Here is a 17500-nt window from a genome sequence, read left to right as displayed (position 1 = left end):
GTGGATGGGCAGGCCGTTGACCAGCCAGTGCACGCTGGGTTTAGGATGTCCGGCGGCCCGGCACGTGATGATGCCCATCTCCTTCGGAGCCAGAACCAGATTTCTGGGAGCGCTGATCCAGAAAGGAGCCGCTACCGATACAGACAACAACTCACATCAACATCAACATCACACATGTTCTTTCTTTTCTTAACTTAGTTTCATTTTTCAAGATATTTAAATATCGGTCACTTTTGTTACATAAAGATATTTGAATAAGATGTCTAAATATTGGTTTGTTTTATTCTTTTAAAGTATTTAAATACTGGGCATTTTCTACTTTAGATCTACTTTACTTCTACGTTCCACCAGATTTAAAACATCAGTTCGTTTTGTTAAATAAAGATATTTAAATATCAGGTTTCTTCTATTAAATATCTAAATATCAGTCATTTTTGTTCAATTTGGATATTTAAATATCGGTTGGTTTTGTTCTACCGAGAGAATAAAATATTGCTTAGTTTCGTTATATTAATACATTTAAATATCAGGTTAGTTTTATTCTTATTTAAATGTAGCTTACTTTTGTTTTCCACTAGGAGAAGAACAATATTTTGGTCAGTATCGTTCAAGATTTAAAATATCAGTTACATTAAGGATATGTCAAATAAAGATATTTTAATATCGGTTTAATTTCTTCTATTTAATACTACATTTTTGTTAAACTTAGATATTTAAATATGTTTACTAACAGATAAAAATATTGGTTGGTTGGTTTTGTTTTATTAAGAAATATAGATATCGGTTTATTTATTTATTTTAAGGTATTTAAATATAAGTCTGTTTTGTTAAATTAAGACACTTAAATATCAGTTGGTCCTGCTAAAGTATATAAATATTGGCCAATATCGTTTTATTGAGATATTTAAGTATCGGTCAGTTTTGTTAAATTCAGATTAAATATCGGTTGACTTTCTTCTATTAAATATTTAAATGACGGTCAGTTTTGTTCAGCGCAAGTTGCTCTTAAAAAGTATTAATAGAAATATGGTATAATAAGCAAATCAAAAGGAATTTAGATGTAATTGAAATATCTGAATATTAAACGGTCTGAAGTGAGTTTATCAGTCTCTACTGAATCAGGAACGTAATCTGATGTAGAGACACAGAGCTGAACGTGAACAGAGCCGAGTGCTGACCGTTAACCGTGACTCTGACGGTGTGATGAACTGAGCCCAGGAGGTTTTTAGCGACGCAGCGGTATTCTCCAGCGTCGGCCTCGGACACATCCGTGATCCGCAGAGTCTTATCGAAGTTCAGGAAGGAGGCCCGTCCGCTGGGGATCTCTCCGGTGCGTTTGACCCACGAGACCGCCGGAGTGGGACTGAACACGAGGAGCATACGGGTCAGCACAGAAACACCCTCCACAGAACCAGATGAAGGTTTCTGAACTCACAGGCCATCGGCGATGCACTCCATCTCCAGAACCTCTCCTCTCAGAACCATTCTAGAGCTGACCGACTCGCTGGGAACCATAAAGACCGGAGCGCGCTCTTCTGAGGGGTTATCTAGAACACACACTCTCAGTGAGACCCTCCGTCAGACACACACACACACCGGAGCGCGTTCTTCTGAGGGGCTATCTAGAACACACACTCTCAGTGAGACACACACACACACACTCACACACACACACACACACACACTCTCACACACACACTCACTCACACACACACACACACACTCTCACACACACACTCACACACACACACACACACACACACACACACTCACACACACACACACACACACACAAACACACACCGGAGCACATTCTTTTGAGGGGTTATCTAGAACACACACTCTCAGTGAGACTCTCCATCAGAGACACACACACACACACACACACACTCACACACACCGGAGCGCGTTCATCTGAGGGGCTATCTAGAACACACACTCTCAGTGAGACACTCAGACACACACACACACACACACACACACACACACACACACACACACACACACACACACACACACACACACACACACACACTCACACACACACACACACACACACACACACACACACACACACACCGGAGCACGTTCTTTTGAGGGGTTATCTAGAACATCTAGCAGCATCACTATTTACTGCAGTATGTTCATAATCACGCCAGCTTTTCTTCAACGTACACAACTATCAAACATTAGTCTGATGTTATATTCACTGATTAGTTGTACTCTCTTTTTATTGCTGTGCTCACTCATTATGACCATAAAATTATGTTTTTTTATGTTTTCATCAATCACAGCCTATGAGGAACTGCTTTTTTCTTGTTGTTACATTTTTCCTTTTCTTTGACACACATATTTCACACACAGGTCTCATTGATCTGGGCCTCAGTTACACAGCACACACACACACCGGAGCACAATTCTTTTGAGGTCGTTATCTAGAAAAGAATCTAAGCATCACTATTTACTGCAGTATGTTCATAATCACGCCAGCTTTTCTTCAACGTACACAACTATCAAACATTAGTCTGATGTTATATTCACTGATTAGTTGTACTCTCTATTTTTACCCATATGCTGTGCTCAGCTCATTATGACCATAAAATTATGTTTTTAAAGGATGTTTTCATCAATTTTTCAAAAATGAGCAGCCTATGAGGAACTGCTTGTAAATTTCTTGTTGTTACATTTTTCCTTTTCTTTGAATCAGCACAGGTTTTATATTTCTTTAGGTAGGTCTCATTGATCTGGGCCTCAGTTATTGAGCTAATATAACCAAAATTACCCACAATTCCTGCTAAGAGTCGTGTAATCAGCCAGTCCTAAAAGAAATAAAAACCTGTGCTGATTTAAAGAAAATAGATTAAACCCAAGATGACCTGATACTTTAGCATCATGAGAGCAATTTCTACAAAACGCCAAACTAGGTCAAGGACTTCCAGCACGGCACAAGGGTTTATTTTAATAAAACGAGGTTAGTTTAACTGTTTCTTACTGCCATAAGGACATTGTTTCGATCAAAAGCTAATATTTCTGCGAAGCTGCTTCGAATAAAAGTATTAATAAACGTGAAATAAACTAAATGAAAAGGAAGAGAACTAAACAAGGTTTAGAGGAACTAAAAGGAAAGGAACACAGGAGTAACGGAAATCAGGACGAACGAGAAGCAGGAGACTGAACGTCTGATCTGTGTGTGAGCGAGGGAAGACGGTGAGGTTAGGGGTGCTCTAGGGGGCGCCATCACTCACCACTAAACAAATCAGTGTCATTCAAATAATCTGCCAGTGTGTCATTGAGTGAATCCACTGAAACACAACAGAACAACAGCAGCAGTCAGACACATGCAGTAGGAGAGTGTGTGTGTGTGTGTGAGTGTGTGTGTGTGAGTGTGTGTGAGTGTGTGTGTGTGTGTGTGTGTGTGTGTGTGAGTGTGTGTGTGTGTGTGTGTGTGTGTGTGTGTGTGTGTGTGTGTGTGTGTGTGTGTGTGTGTGTGTGTGTGTGTGTGTGTGTGTGTGTGTGTGTGTGTGTGTGTGTGTGTGTGTGTGTGTGTGTGTGTGTGTGTGTGTGTGTGTGTGTGTGTGTGTGTGTGTGTGTGTGTGTGTGTGTGTGTGTGTGTGTGTGTGTGTGTGTGTGTGTGTGTGTGTGTGTGTGTGTGTGTGTGTGTGTGTGTGTGTGTGTGTGTGTGTGTGTGTGTGTGTGTGTGTGTGTGTGTGTGTGTGTGTGTGTGTGTGTGTGTGTGTGTGTGTGTGTGTGTGTGTGTGTGTGTGTGTGTGTGTGTGTGTGTGTGTGTGTGTGTGTGTGTGTGTGTGTGTGTGTGTGTGTGTGTGTGTGTGTGTGTGTGTGTGTGTGTGTGTGTGTGTGTGTGTGTGTGTGTGTGTGTGTGTGTGTGTGTGTGTGTGTGTGTGTGTGTGTGTGTGTGTGTGTGTGTGTGTGTGTGTGTGTGTGTGTGTGTGTGTGTGTGTGTGTGTGTGTGTGTGTGTGTGTGTGTGTGTGTGTGTGTGTGTGTGTGTGTGTGTGTGTGTGTGTGTGTGTCTGTGTGTGTGTGTGTGTGTGTGTGTGTGTGTGTGTGTGTGTGTGTGTGTGTGTGTGTGTGTGTGTGTGTGTGTGTGTGTGTGTGTGTGTGTGTGTGTGTGTGTGTGTGTGTGTGTGTGTGTGTGTGTGTGTGTGTGTGTGTGTGTGTGTGTGTGTGTGTGTGTGTGTGTGTGTGTGTGTGTGTGTGTGTGTGTGTGTGTGTGTGTGTGTGTGTGTGTGTGTGTGTGTGTGTGTGTGTGTGTGTGTGTGTGTGTGTGTGTGTGTGTGTGTGTGTGTGTGTGTGTGTGTGTGTGTGTGTGTGTGTGTGTGTGTGTGTGTGTGTGTGTGTGTGTGTGTGTGTGTGTGTGTGTGTGTGTGTGTGTGTGTGTGTGTGTGTGTGTGTGTGTGTGTGTGTGTGTGTGTGTGTGTGTGTGTGTGTGTGTGTGTGTGTGTGTGTGTGTGTGTGTGTGTGTGTGTGTGTGTGTGTGTGTGTGTGTGTGTGTGTGTGTGTGTGTGTGTGTGTGTGTGTGTGTGTGTGTGTGTGTGTGTGTGTGTGTGTGTGTGTGTGTGTGTGTGTGTGTGTGTGTGTGTGTGTGTGTGTGTGTGTGTGTGTGTGTGTGTGTGTGTGTGTGTGTGTGTGTGTGTGTGTGTGTGTGTGTGTGTGTGTGTGTGTGTGTGTGTGTGTGTGTGTGTGTGTGTGTGTGTGTGTGTGTGTGTGTGTGTGTGTGTGTGTGTGTGTGTGTGTGTGTGTGTGTGTGTGTGTGTGTGTGTGTGTGTGTGTGTGTGTGTGTGTGTGTGTGTGTGTGTGTGTGTGTGTGTGTGTGTGTGTGTGTGTGTGTGTGTGTGTGTGTGTGTGTGTGTGTGTGTGTGTGTGTGTGTGTGTGTGTGTGTGTGTGTGTGTGTGTGTGTGTGTGTGTGTGTGTGTGTGTGTGTGTGTGTGTGTGTGTGTGTGTGTGTGTGTGTGTGTGTGTGTGTGTGTGTGTGTGTGTGTGTGTGTGTGTGTGTGTGTGTGTGTGTGTGTGTGTGTGTGTGTGTGTGTGTGTGTGTGTGTGTGTGTGTGTGTGTGTGTGTGTGTGTGTGTGTGTGTGTGTGTGTGTGTGTGTGTGTGTGTGTGTGTGTGTGTGTGTGTGTGTGTGTGTGTGTGTGGCGGGGCACTCACTGTCCAGCACCCGGACGCTGATGGGCTGCTTCTGCTGGATGGTCTGGGTGTGCGGGAAGCGGGCGTAGCAGATGTAGTCGCTCCTGGAGTCCTCCGGCTCGACGTTAGAGAAGTAGAGGTCTCCGTTCAGAGCCTGAGACACGCGCCGACTCTGAGGCAGACGCTGGAAGTCTGCGCAGACACACACACACACCACACACACACACACAGACACAATCAATCAATCATTTCAATCATTTTTATTTATATAGCGCTTTTAACAACACAGGTTGCATCAAAGCACTGACACACACACACACACACACACACACACACACACACACACTCACACACACACACACACACACACACACACACACACACACACACACACACACACACACACACACACACACACACACACACACACACACACACACACACACACACACACACACACACACACACACACACACACACACACACACACACACACACACACACACACAGACACAATCAATCAATCATTTCAATCATTTTTATTTATATAGCTATATAGCGCTTTTAACAACACAGGTTGCATCAAAGCACTGACACACACACACACCACATACACACACACACACACACACACACACACACACACACACACACACACACACAGCTAAACGAGATACAACTGAAGCAGGCTGCTGAAATTAAAAAAACTAAACATTCTTCTTATTTCGGTACGAAAGCACAGCCTTTGAGGAGTTTCTCGTTGAGTTTATCAGCAAGTGTTTGTTGAGAACCGTCTTACGATCACAGTCACTTTCTCCTCGTGTTTTTAAATGTTCTTAAGACTTTTTTCAACAATTTCCCTTGGAATTTATCTTAAGCAGGAAATACATAAGAAGTCAGCAGGATAAGAAATACTTTGATGCTTATGCTCAAAAAACTGAATATTCAATATTCCATATTCTTAGAAAGGTCTCACAAAAACACTTTATCAAGAGACAAGAGGCAAAAACAAGTCCTCAGTGCAAAGTACAAACTGATTCTGTTTCATGTTTTCTTCATAAAAGACAATAACACGCCTAGAGATGCTTTTTATACAAATGCATCTAATAAAGTTGGCTACAAGCACATCTACTGTACATCAATAGCATAAAAAGTGAATAATACAGATATTATAAAATGTGTGTGTATATATATATTTTTAATTCTTTTGTATAGTATGCTGTATATATGTGTAGACACTTAGTTTTTATGCTGATGTATGAATAAATGTATAAATGATGTACGAATCTATCTTGAGAAGTTTCTTGAGGTAAAATAAAGTGAAAAAAGCATCAGCTCTTCTCTTCTGAAGTGTGCTGTACATCTGAGCTTCTGCTTCTGTTAATCTGTCACTGATTGGCTGTCGAGCTGTGGGCGTGGCACTCTAGCAGGGGCGGGGCTTAGCTGACTAACACACGTGTAGAAAACAGGGTGAAGTAAGGTTTCTCTTACTGTTGTCCATCCAGAATATGATGGGCGGCGGGAGGCCGGCGGGCGGGCGGCAGTGCAGGATTAAAGACTGTCCCTTCTGTGCAATGATTGGACTGATTCTCTCTTTAGACCACAGAGGAGATCCTGCAGAAACACAACCGGCACGTGACTCTTAAAGAGACCTGAAAGTCACGTTCACCCTCAGGACGTTCAGAAAGAACAGGAGAGAAGATTCTGAGCTGAAACCGTGGCCTTTGAGCAGCTATCATCATCTTAAGATTGAAACAAAACAGATCAGGAAACACGAGATGAAAACATGTGGCTCCTGGCGATCTGTTGAGGTCTTATGAAGTCGATACTGCAACAACAATATTGCAAAAGTGAGTTTTGAAGATTTATTTTTTTGAATTTGATGAACTGATTCATTGGTGAACAGGACATCCCTCCAGAAGCATCTGTCTAACTCTGGATTACAGTAACAATGTTGTAAATAATGTTCAGTTTCTTGCACAGATGGATCGCTTCGCTTCATAAGACCTCAATATATCATAAGGGATTCATTCTGTGTGGCCTGATATGCTTTTTTTTACTCTCAAAGAGCCGGTACCCATTGACTCAAATCACCAAAGACCAAGATATCAGCTAAAAATCTTCATGGCTGTTCTCCTGAAGAAATCTCCGAGGGCGAGTGAAATGCCAGCCGATGCTCAGTCTGAGGAGAAGAACGAAGAGCTGCTGAAGGAAAGTGTTGAGGAGAGAGAGCTAAAGTCTCTAAGGACCGTCTGCAGGAGTGAGCCGCCGCATGCATAACAGTCAAACACTGAGGTTTACCTCCGAAGATCAGATCTCTGAGGACGCTGAGCACGTCTTACGACACACAACAGTGAGAGAGGAGACGTTAGACAGAGTCAGAAGAGACAGAGAAGCTGTGAAGAGACGGAGGAGACGTACTGGACTGACGGATGACCATGCTGTTAGAGACGGCGGTGCCCAGCTCGTTGTGAGCCGAGCACTGATAGACTCCCTCGTACGCCTCGGCCCGCTCTCCTCCGCTGATGTCCATCACCAGCGTCCCCGAGCCCGGCTTCATCAGGACTTTAGGGTCCTTGTCGATGTCGAAATGCGTCCCGTTCCTGGTCCACGAGAAGCTGAGGACGAGGAGAGATAACCCAAAGTCTGACCCATTAGTGCTAGCGCTAGCCTGTTCTTCTCTCTCCTGTACTGTTGGTTTTGGTCGAATGTATTCAATTAAAAGAATCCTGAAACACCGACTGAGACGAGAGATAAAAGTCCCTTCCAATCCGACTCAAAGTAATATTTCACAATCAATGTAATACTGATATTGGACTTATATTTTTGATTACTCACAAACATGATCCAGTTTTCTGATTCATTCTATCTATGAATTATCACATTCAGCCAATGCATGTTTATGTCATCCTAAAAAGTCTGCATATGTCGTATTTAATTACTTTCAGTTGCTTTAGTTATTCAAGATTATCGTTCTACAGTGCATTTCTTCTTTTACATTTCATCAGAATTACAGCAAATTAAAAGACTGTGAACTCAGTGTGAATCTTTTGCTGCTTCTTTTTGAGAAATGAATATTACAAAACCCTCTTGTGCCGCTGGGGCCGGGGCTGGGCTAAGAATCGAGACGTTTTATTGGTCGAAGTCTACCCAATGAACATCACCAGGCATCGCAACGGTAAAAAACTTTTTATGTGTATGTATCAGTTATTTGTAAAACACTGCACTGTTTTCATTGAATATTATTATCTTTTACAGGATTTTAAGACATCCACTGAATCAATCAAGTATTATCTAGTAGACAAATAATTGTTTGTCCATTTTATTCCTTGTCAGCAATTTACTTTTTTAAATGCAACATCTAACTTATAACGTGTTTATGTCTAAATGTACATTAAAAGGCTAAACCTAAAAAATAAGCAGTTTTGAGCAACTAGCCGTAAGCGCAGCCATAAACAGCCGTGAGAGCATCTCGTTACTTCTGAATATTATCTCTCTGGTCACCACATGCCTCTGGCATTTCAAAACATTTTCTCTGTTTTAACCCTAAATACTGCACTAATTGAAATATAATTAATGAGCATATTAGAAAAACGTTATATTTTAAATGGTCATTTATGGATCATAATTATTGCTCTTATTTAGTATCAAAATCTCTTCAAAATAACTAAACAGAACTGAGCTTTAATATCTGAAAGACGCTACGAATGCAGTGTCTTAAATTCCTGCATAAGGATATTCAATGAAAACAATAACTGATATATGCATAAATAATGTTTCTTTCTGCAGGGCACGTGGTGATCGACCAATAAAATGTCTGGATTCTTAGCCCGGCTCCGCCCCCAGCTGTTTTGTAACATTAATTTTGCAAAAAGGAGCAGCAAAAGTCAAAGCTCCAGGATTAGAAGTTGTTCTGTGGGACCCGAGAGGTCGTGAGAGCCGAAGTAAAATGCTAATGTAAATGAGCCAAGCACATTTTGTTTATGTGAACGATAATATCACAGATATATAACTATTACTCTGCAGCGTATTCAGAGTCTTCCTCTCACCTGGGATGAGGCTTTCCTTTGGCCTCGCAGTGAATGACGATGTTCTCGCGAGGATCTACGATGTAGTCCTTCGGTGACTGATGAGTGATCGTGGGAGGCTGCGGCACTGAGGGTCACATGACACGGGGAGCTCAGCGACAGCCAATCAGAGACGAGCACAAAGACACACACAGGATCCATCGACATGCTAATCATGCTAGCACCACACATCAGTCTACTGCAGCTCATGCAGTCCAGGGATCTCGTATGTCTATGAATCAACGCTGTGAGGATCCTCTACAGAAGACCTGAAGCATGCAAACACTGCAGCACCGCAATAAAACTAAAGGAAACCAAGCTGTTCACAGCAAACACCCTTCACACTTACGCTCTTCCAGGAGTTTAGCTGAAGAAGAAATCAAGAGAATCACAGACAGACCGTCAGGACATTATATGTATATAGAAAAAGTTAAATGTAACATTTCAAGCCAACTGGTTGCACTGGTATAGAATTAATTTAAAAAAGGTTAAGAAAAACAACAAGAGAACCCACTCTGAAATCCTGATCTGAATTAAAAGATTCATGAACCCAGTTAGTTCTGATCTAAATCAAAGGATTTTTGAGTTTAAATCTAAATCAAATGAATCCAAAGCTCATGATCTGAAATCATCCTGAATCAAATGATTCACAAAGTTCCAATCTGAATCAAATGATTCACAAAGTTCTAATCTGAATCAAATGATTCACAAAGTTCTAATCTGAATCAAATGATTCACAAAGTTTCAATCTGAATCAAATGCTTTAACTGATTTGCTCTGTTTCACCCATTATACATCTTTACAAGCAAATTCAACTCTTTTGAACTGTTCTTTGTACTGAACCGCTGGAATGGAAAGACTGAAATCAGTTTGAGTTTGAATCAATCGGAGTGGTTCCAGCGCAGATGACTCAGTTGAATCGCTTGTCTTTTCCTCCTTTCAATTGTTGTGATATTCAGTTATATCAGCTACGTTTTTCATTTTCTCTTTCTTCCTTCAACATGTTTATCAGCTCCCGCTCACCCCCACAAACCTGATAATAATGTATATCGTTTTTGGCCAATTAGAGATCACTATTAATAAGAGGAGAAATTAAATCATTTTGAATGAACGCTGTTCACTTTTAACTTTAGAACCCTTTATAACAGAAGCAGTGTTCCACAGGTGCCTGACACTTTTATATTTTAAAATTTAGCACTAAAATGTGAATTATTTATTCAAGTGTGTGTGTGTGTTCAGGTGTGTGTGTGTGTGTGTGTGTGTGTGTGTGTATGTGTTCAGGTGTACATGTGTGTGTGTGTGTCATTTAAGTGTGTGTGTGTGTGTGTGTGTGTGTTTATTTAGGTGTGTGTGTGTTCAGATGTGTGTGTGTGTTATTTAGGTGTGTGTGTTCAGATTTGTGTGTGTGTGTTCAGGTGTACGTGTGTGTTATTTAGGTGTGTGTGTGTTCAGATGTGTGTGTGTGTGTGTTATTTAGGTGTGTGTGTGTGTGTGTGTGTTATTTAGGTGTGTGTGTGTTCAGATGTGTGTGTGTGTGTGTGTGTTCAGATGTGTGTGTGTGTGTTCAGGTGTACGTGTGTGTTATTTAGGTGTGTGTGTGTTCAGATGTGTGTGTGTGTGTGTTATTTAGGTGTGTGTGTGTGTGTTATTTAGGTGTGTGTGTTCAGATGTGTGTGTGTGTGTGTGTGTTCAGATGTGTGTGTGTGTGTTCAGGTGTACGTGTGTGTTATTTAGGTGTGTGTGTGTTCAGATGTGTGTGTGTGTGTGTTATGTGTGTGTGTGTGTGTGTTATTTAGGTGTGTGTGTGTTCAGATGTGTGTGTTCAGATGTGTGTGTGTGTGTTATTTAGGTGTGTGTGTGTGTTCAGGTGTACATGTGTGTTATTTAGGTGTGTGTGTGTTCAGATGTGTGTGTGTTATTTAGGTGTGTGTGTTCAGGTGTATGTGTGTGTGTGTGTTATTTAAGTGTGTGTGTGTGTGTGTGTGTGTGTGTGTGTGTTGTGTGTGTGTGTTCAGAGATGTGTGTGTGTGTGTGTTCAGGTGTGTGTTCAGATGTGTGTGTGTGTTTCAGGTGTATGTGTGTGTGTGTTATTTAGGTGTGTGTGTGTTCAGATTTAGTGTGTGTGTGTGTGTGTGTGTGTATGTGTGTGTGTGTGTGTGTTTAGTGTGTGTGTGTGTGTTAGATGTGTGTGTGTGTGTGTGTGTGTTCAGATGTGTGTGTGTGTGTGTGTGTGTGTGTGTGTGTGTGTGTGTGTGTGTGTGTGTTCAGATGTGTGTGTGTGTGTTATTTAGGTGTGTGTGTGTGTTCAGGTGTATGTGTGTGTGTTATTTAGGTGTGTGTGATCAGATGTGTGTGTGTTATTTAGGTGTGTGTGTGTTCAGATGTGTGTGTGTGTGTGTGTGTGTGTGTGTGTGTTCAGGTGTATGTGTGTGTGTGTGTTATTTAGGTGTGTGTGTGTGTTCAGGTGTATGTGTGTGTGTGTTATTTAGGTGTGTGTGTTCAGATGTGTGTGTTATCTAGGTGAGTGTGTGTGTGTGTGTGTGTGTGTGTGTGTTATTTAGGTGTGTGTGTGTTCAGATGTGTGTGTTATCTAGGTGTGTGTGTGTGTGTGTGTGTGTAGATACATACGGTCCAGAGGAACCTCCAGCGCTGTGATCATGTGACCCAGGAAGAGCAGCAGCAGGGTCAGTGGGCCGTCCCTCGGCCTGTCCATCATGGCCGTGTGACCAATGAGCCGCGTCTGGATTGAGTGAAGCCCCGCCCTCGAGTGTGATCAGGTCAGCAGCAGCTTACACACACAACACTGACACAAACACAAACAAACACAGATTCATTACACACACATGATAAACTAACACTAGTAGTGTTTTATACAGAAATGTATTCTAATAGATATTTTCTATAAAATGATGATACATCAACACTGGCTCTGTTACAGAAGCAGTCTTCAGTTATATTTGTAGAAATAGACAACAATGATCACATTTTCTTTCACGCCGTAAATCATTAGGATATTAAGTAAAGATCATGTTCATGAAGATATTCAGTGCACCTCCTATCATAAATATATCAGAACCTAATTTCTGATTAGTAATACTCACTGCTAAGAACTTCGTTTGGACAACTTTAAAGGAGATTTCTTCAATATTTAGATTTTTTCTCTCCCTCAGATTCCTGATTTTCTAATACGGTCATATTCCTAACCATCCAGACATCAAGAGAGAGATTATTTATTCATCTTTCATCAGCTGTAATAAATCCATTATAACCCTGAGCTTTAAATGTGTTCATAATTACAGATCATATTAGTTACACACACACACACACACACACACACACACAAACACAACAACACACTTCACCCAGAACACACACCAGGCGTGACACTCTAAAACGTTTGTGTGTGTGTGTCTGTGTGTGTATGTGTGTGTGTGTGTGTGTGTGTGTGTGTGTGTGTGTGTGTGTGTGTGTGTGTGTGTGTGTGTGTGTGTGTGTGTGTGTGTGTGTGTGTGTGTGTGTGTGTGTGTGTGTGTGTGTGTGTGTGTGTCTCTGTGTGTGTGTGTGTGTGTGTGTGTGTGTGTGTGTGTGTGTGAGTCAAACACACTGTCCTCTTGTTTCTAATAGAAAGCTCTATATTGCTGTGATATTGTTGAGGCGATCTTCTCTTCTTCTCTTTGACGTGAACACATTCCAGCAGACGTTTCCCATCAGCCCTCATTAGGTTTTCTAATGGCGGAGGCGGAATGCAGATAATGGCTATGTTTATCATATGAATGGTGTGTTTATGAATCAGCTCAAGGCTTTATGAAAACAGCAGCCGACCGAGTTCAGTGTCTGATCAGCTCAACACACATCATACCACACAAACAATCTCTCTACATATTATTACTAAATAATCATATATATATATTTTTTTTTAATGTTTTTTAATGATGTCTTGATGTCTTTTTAAGAAACTGTTTTATTTAGATTTATTTAGTTTTTAAACGATTTCTTTATTTTAATTTTGACATTTTGATGATTTAAATCAATTCATGAATCTCAGTTTGTGATTCCCTGATTTAGGAGATGCTTTTATCTTAGGAATAGAAGGAATACAAATGATTCATCTTAATTACTAACATTAATTAGAAACTATTATCTGAATATTGAACTTTTAGCTAATATGAGTCCAGATACAAGTCTTGTTTTGTGAGAAACACATCAGAAGAACACAATAAATGAGATCTGCTGGAGCTTGATGAATGAGAAACAAGAAAGCAGTAGATGAACGGGTTAAAGATCCTCTTGTGTTTCTTGGCCTTTATCTTCTGCCTCAAGGACACTTGTTTTTGTCTTCTGCTCATTTGTGTTGTTTTTCCAGACGATGGAAAGCAAATGTTTGCTCAACTCGTCTCTGAACTCCCAATCCATTAATATTCCTGTCTCTCTCGCTCTCAGATTAACACACACCCACAGAATCACACAGATTCCAGCTCGCTCCCATTCACACACACACACACACACACACACTCACACACTCACACACACTCACACACACACACACACACACACACACACACACACACACACACACATGCTCAATTCTGGCAGCTCCTTAAAGAAACCAGGCCTTGTTAGCATGCAGGGAAAACCAGAGCGCATCACACACACACACACACACACACACACACACACACACACACACACACACACACACACACACACACACACACACACACACACACACACACACACTCACACACACACACACACACACACACACACACACACACACACACACATGCTCAATTCACAGCTCACACACACACATCACACACACACACACACACACACACACACACACACACACACACACACACACACACTCACACTCACACACACACACACACACACTCACACACACACACACACACACACACTCACACACACACACACACACACACACACACACACACACACACACACACACACACACACACACACACACACACACACACACACACACTCACACACACACACACACACACACACACACACACACTCACACACACACACTCCGGTTCATGCTGTAAATAATCTAATCTATAGTGAACAGCTCATCAGACAGGATCAAGTCTCAGACTCATGTGTTTAGTCTTCAGATGATTCTGGTCTCAGATCAGTTAAACTCATTAAAGTCTCTCCACGAGTTATTACACTGTTATTTAATTGTAAATGTAAAAAAAAGAGTTTTAGTATCATTGTTAATACTTTAATTTATTTCGTTTATTTTATTTTATTATAATATATATATATATATATATATATATATATATATATATATATATATATATATATATATATATATATATATATATATATATATATTTATTTATTTATTTTATTTTTTTTTTTATTAACATTTCAAATTAGTTTTTATTTTATAATTTCAGTTTTCAAATTAATTAGATTTTTAAGTTTTAGTCATTCTGTTATGGTATCATTACTGCTGTATGCTTTCGTTTTATTTAACTTTAAGCTTTAGTTTACTGAAATAAAAGTTTTTTTCAAAGCACATTCTTTGCAAACTAGTAACTGTTTTTTGATGGTTTTAGTTAACTATAATGCTCTGTTCTGATTGGTCCGTGCTGATGATCAGGGTTCATTTGCATATTTAAACAGTGGAGCTCAGCCAGCGGTGATTCGTCAGAATCGACTCCTCTGAACTCTGAACGAATCTCTAAAGCAAAGTCACATTAACATGCGCGACCGGCTGCTGATCGATCATTGGACGGCTCGGCAGTATCCATGACAACGAAACACTTCCAGAAATCCATTTCCTGCTTTAGTCCTTCTGACCTTTTCAGTAAGCACACATTCATCCTCCTCCAGCATCAACAGAAGGACTCTAATACAGCTCCCGAGTCTCCTCAGAAGATCATTAACGACATGCTCTGATTATTAGCATCTGAACCAGAAACTCGTCAAGCTCATCCTCATCTAGAGACAAACACATTCACACTGCAGGACCTTTTCAGTGTTTAAACATAAAGAACACTGAAGAAAGGATGTTTTTTTAGTAAAATAACTAGATTCTCACAGCAGAATATTTACTGGAGAAGCAAAATCAACTTTAAGCTAACTATTAAAACAAACATGACTTACTTACTTAATGTGCTAAAACAAAAACGTACAACTTATTTGTGCAACAAAAATAATAAAATATGTCCACAAAGTGGCTGAAAATATGACTATCAAATAGTGTGAACATGGTTCTGTGGGGTAGAAGAAGTGTGTGATGTTTTGAGAGTGTGTGTAAACCGTGTGTGTCAGCAGGCAGCGGTCAGCGGAGCTGCTAATGTGTGTGATTGTGATGCTAATGTGAGCCGCTCTCTGATCAATAGCCCTGCTCAGATGTGCTGACCGCCGCTGACCGCTGCTATTGTTTCTGTGGAAGCTTCTCTCGGTTCATTCACACACACCGAGTCCTTCAGCACCGAAGATGTGGAGCTCTGACCGCTCCGCTCACACACACCCTTCAGCCCATCACTGACCTCTCATTAATCTCATTAAACCTCTCATTATCACTTAGAAAGACTTCTGCATGGAAACGTCAAGAACATTTTTGGTCACACATTTTTTAAATTGGTCCTCAGGGTCTCGGACATTCATCACATGATTCTGTCGGACATTACTGAGTGTCCAGAACCCTCTGTCCTCAGAAGAAGACAACTAAAGATCTGTCGTGATCAGAGGAAGCCATGAGTGAAGACCGTGTTCTTGTTGTAAATCACAGACACCGAGTCAAATCTGATCATCAGGATCTTTTGGGGAGCTTTCGCTTCCAGGAACTTTACTTTCACTGTTCTTCAGTGGAGCAATGATCTTCACAAGACTCTAAAACGTGTGTGTGTGTGTGTGTGTGTGTGTGTGTGTGTCTCTCTGTGTGTGTGTGTGTGTGTGTGTGTGTGTGAGTGTGTGTCTCTCTGTGTGTGTGTGTGTGTGTGTGTGTGTGTGTGTGTGTGTGTGTGTGTCTGTGTGTGTCTCTGTGTGTGTGTGTGTGTGTGTGTGTGTGTGTGTGTGTGTGTGTGTGTGTGTGTCTGTGTGTGTGTGTGTGTGTGTGTGTGTGTGTGTGTGTGTGTGTGTGTCTCTGTGTGTGTGTGTGTGTGTGTCTCTCTGTGTGTGTGTGTGTGTGTGTGTGTGTGTGTGTCTGTGTGTGTGTGTGTGTGTGTGTGTGTGTGTGTGTGTGTGTGTGTGTGTGTGTGTGTGTGTGTCTCTGTGTGTGTCTCTGTGTGTGTGTGTGTGTGTGTGTGTGTGTGTGTGTGTGTGTGTGTGTGTGTGTGTCTGTGTGTGTGTGTGTGTGTGTGTGTGTCTGTGTGTGTGTGTGTGTGTGTGTGTGTGTGTGTGTGTGTGTGTGTGTGTGTGTGTGTGTGTGTGTGTCTCTGTGTGTGTGTGTGTGTGTGTGTGTGTGTGTGTGTGTGTGTGTGTGTGTGTCTCTGTGTGTGTGTGTGTGTCTCTGTGTGTGTGTGTGTGTGTGTGTGTGTGTGAAGCCTCTCATTGAGTTCCTGTGAAAGCCTCTCTTCAGACTCCACCTGCTCGTCTCAGAGGTTTCCTCCGGAGGAGATCTCACTCCCACTCCACAGTCTCTCTGAACACACACACACACACACACACACACACACACACACACACACACACACAGAGAAACACTCATTGTGTCGGTGGAGTGTAAAAGTGTACGACTCGGTCCGGCTCGGTCTCTTTTGTGCCTGTAACACACCCACCTGACAGTCCTTTGTGTGAGACGATGAATGTAAGACTTTCACCTTCAAGCGGATGAAGCTCAACTTAAAGTATTATCCACCTTTAGATATTATTTTATATTCTGACATTAGAATAAAGTGCTCTACTTAAATGCAACAACATAATGTTTCTCATTTATATATATATATATGACGTATATATGATTATAATAACATTTGAAGTGGATCAAAAAAGTTTTAGGAAATGTTTGATTGGCTGCAAATGTTGTCTACTGTACTTACAGTATCTGTCAAAAGATTGTAACGTTTCAACAGACATTAGTCTCTTCTGCTCACCATGGCGGCACTAATTTAATCAAAAATATTGGAAACTATAAAAACAGTAAAGACTGTAAATATGTAAAACATTTTTCCAATCTAAATCCTCAGTTTTGTCTCTGAATGTGTGTTAAAGAGTCATTTATTTCTGTGTTTTCAGCATCATTCCTCCAGTCTTCAGCGTCACACGATCTTCAGAAATCATAATAATATACTTCTTTGAA

General features: G+C 41.3%; 1 protein-coding gene across 13 annotated transcripts in view; it reads right to left on the bottom strand.

The window, feature by feature from the left end:
• Positions 1-17500, bottom strand: part of nrcamb (neuronal cell adhesion molecule b) — a 56470-nt gene that overhangs the window by 15567 nt on the left and 23403 nt on the right. For 5 of the 13 annotated variants that reach the window (XM_043227953.1, XM_043227951.1, XM_043227947.1 and 2 more), the window contains exons 2-11: positions 11842-12016; positions 9563-9580; positions 9196-9301; positions 7568-7764; positions 6638-6760; positions 5168-5338; positions 3246-3302; positions 1436-1547; positions 1179-1363; positions 1-131 (exon numbers count right to left, since the gene is read on the bottom strand). The exon at positions 1-131 is cut by the window's left edge and continues 1 nt beyond it. In XM_043227953.1, the coding sequence (XP_043083888.1) occupies positions 1-131; positions 1179-1363; positions 1436-1547; positions 3246-3302; positions 5168-5338; positions 6638-6760; positions 7568-7764; positions 9196-9301; positions 9563-9580; positions 11842-11929 (1188 nt within the window). In that variant the 5' untranslated portion in view covers positions 11930-12016. The remainder of the gene's footprint in view (positions 132-1178; positions 1364-1435; positions 1548-3245; positions 3303-5167; positions 5339-6637; positions 6761-7567; positions 7765-9195; positions 9302-9562; positions 9581-11841; positions 12017-17500) is intronic. The other 8 variants (XM_043227954.1, XM_043227952.1, XM_043227948.1 and 5 more) reach the window with 4 other exon arrangements.

Source organism: Puntigrus tetrazona, chromosome 25 (assembly GCF_018831695.1).
Source record: "Puntigrus tetrazona isolate hp1 chromosome 25, ASM1883169v1, whole genome shotgun sequence".
Classification (NCBI taxonomy): domain Eukaryota; kingdom Metazoa; phylum Chordata; class Actinopteri; order Cypriniformes; family Cyprinidae; genus Puntigrus; species Puntigrus tetrazona.
Note: the sequence above shows the minus strand (reverse complement) of the source record. Positions and strands in the feature narration are given on the sequence as shown.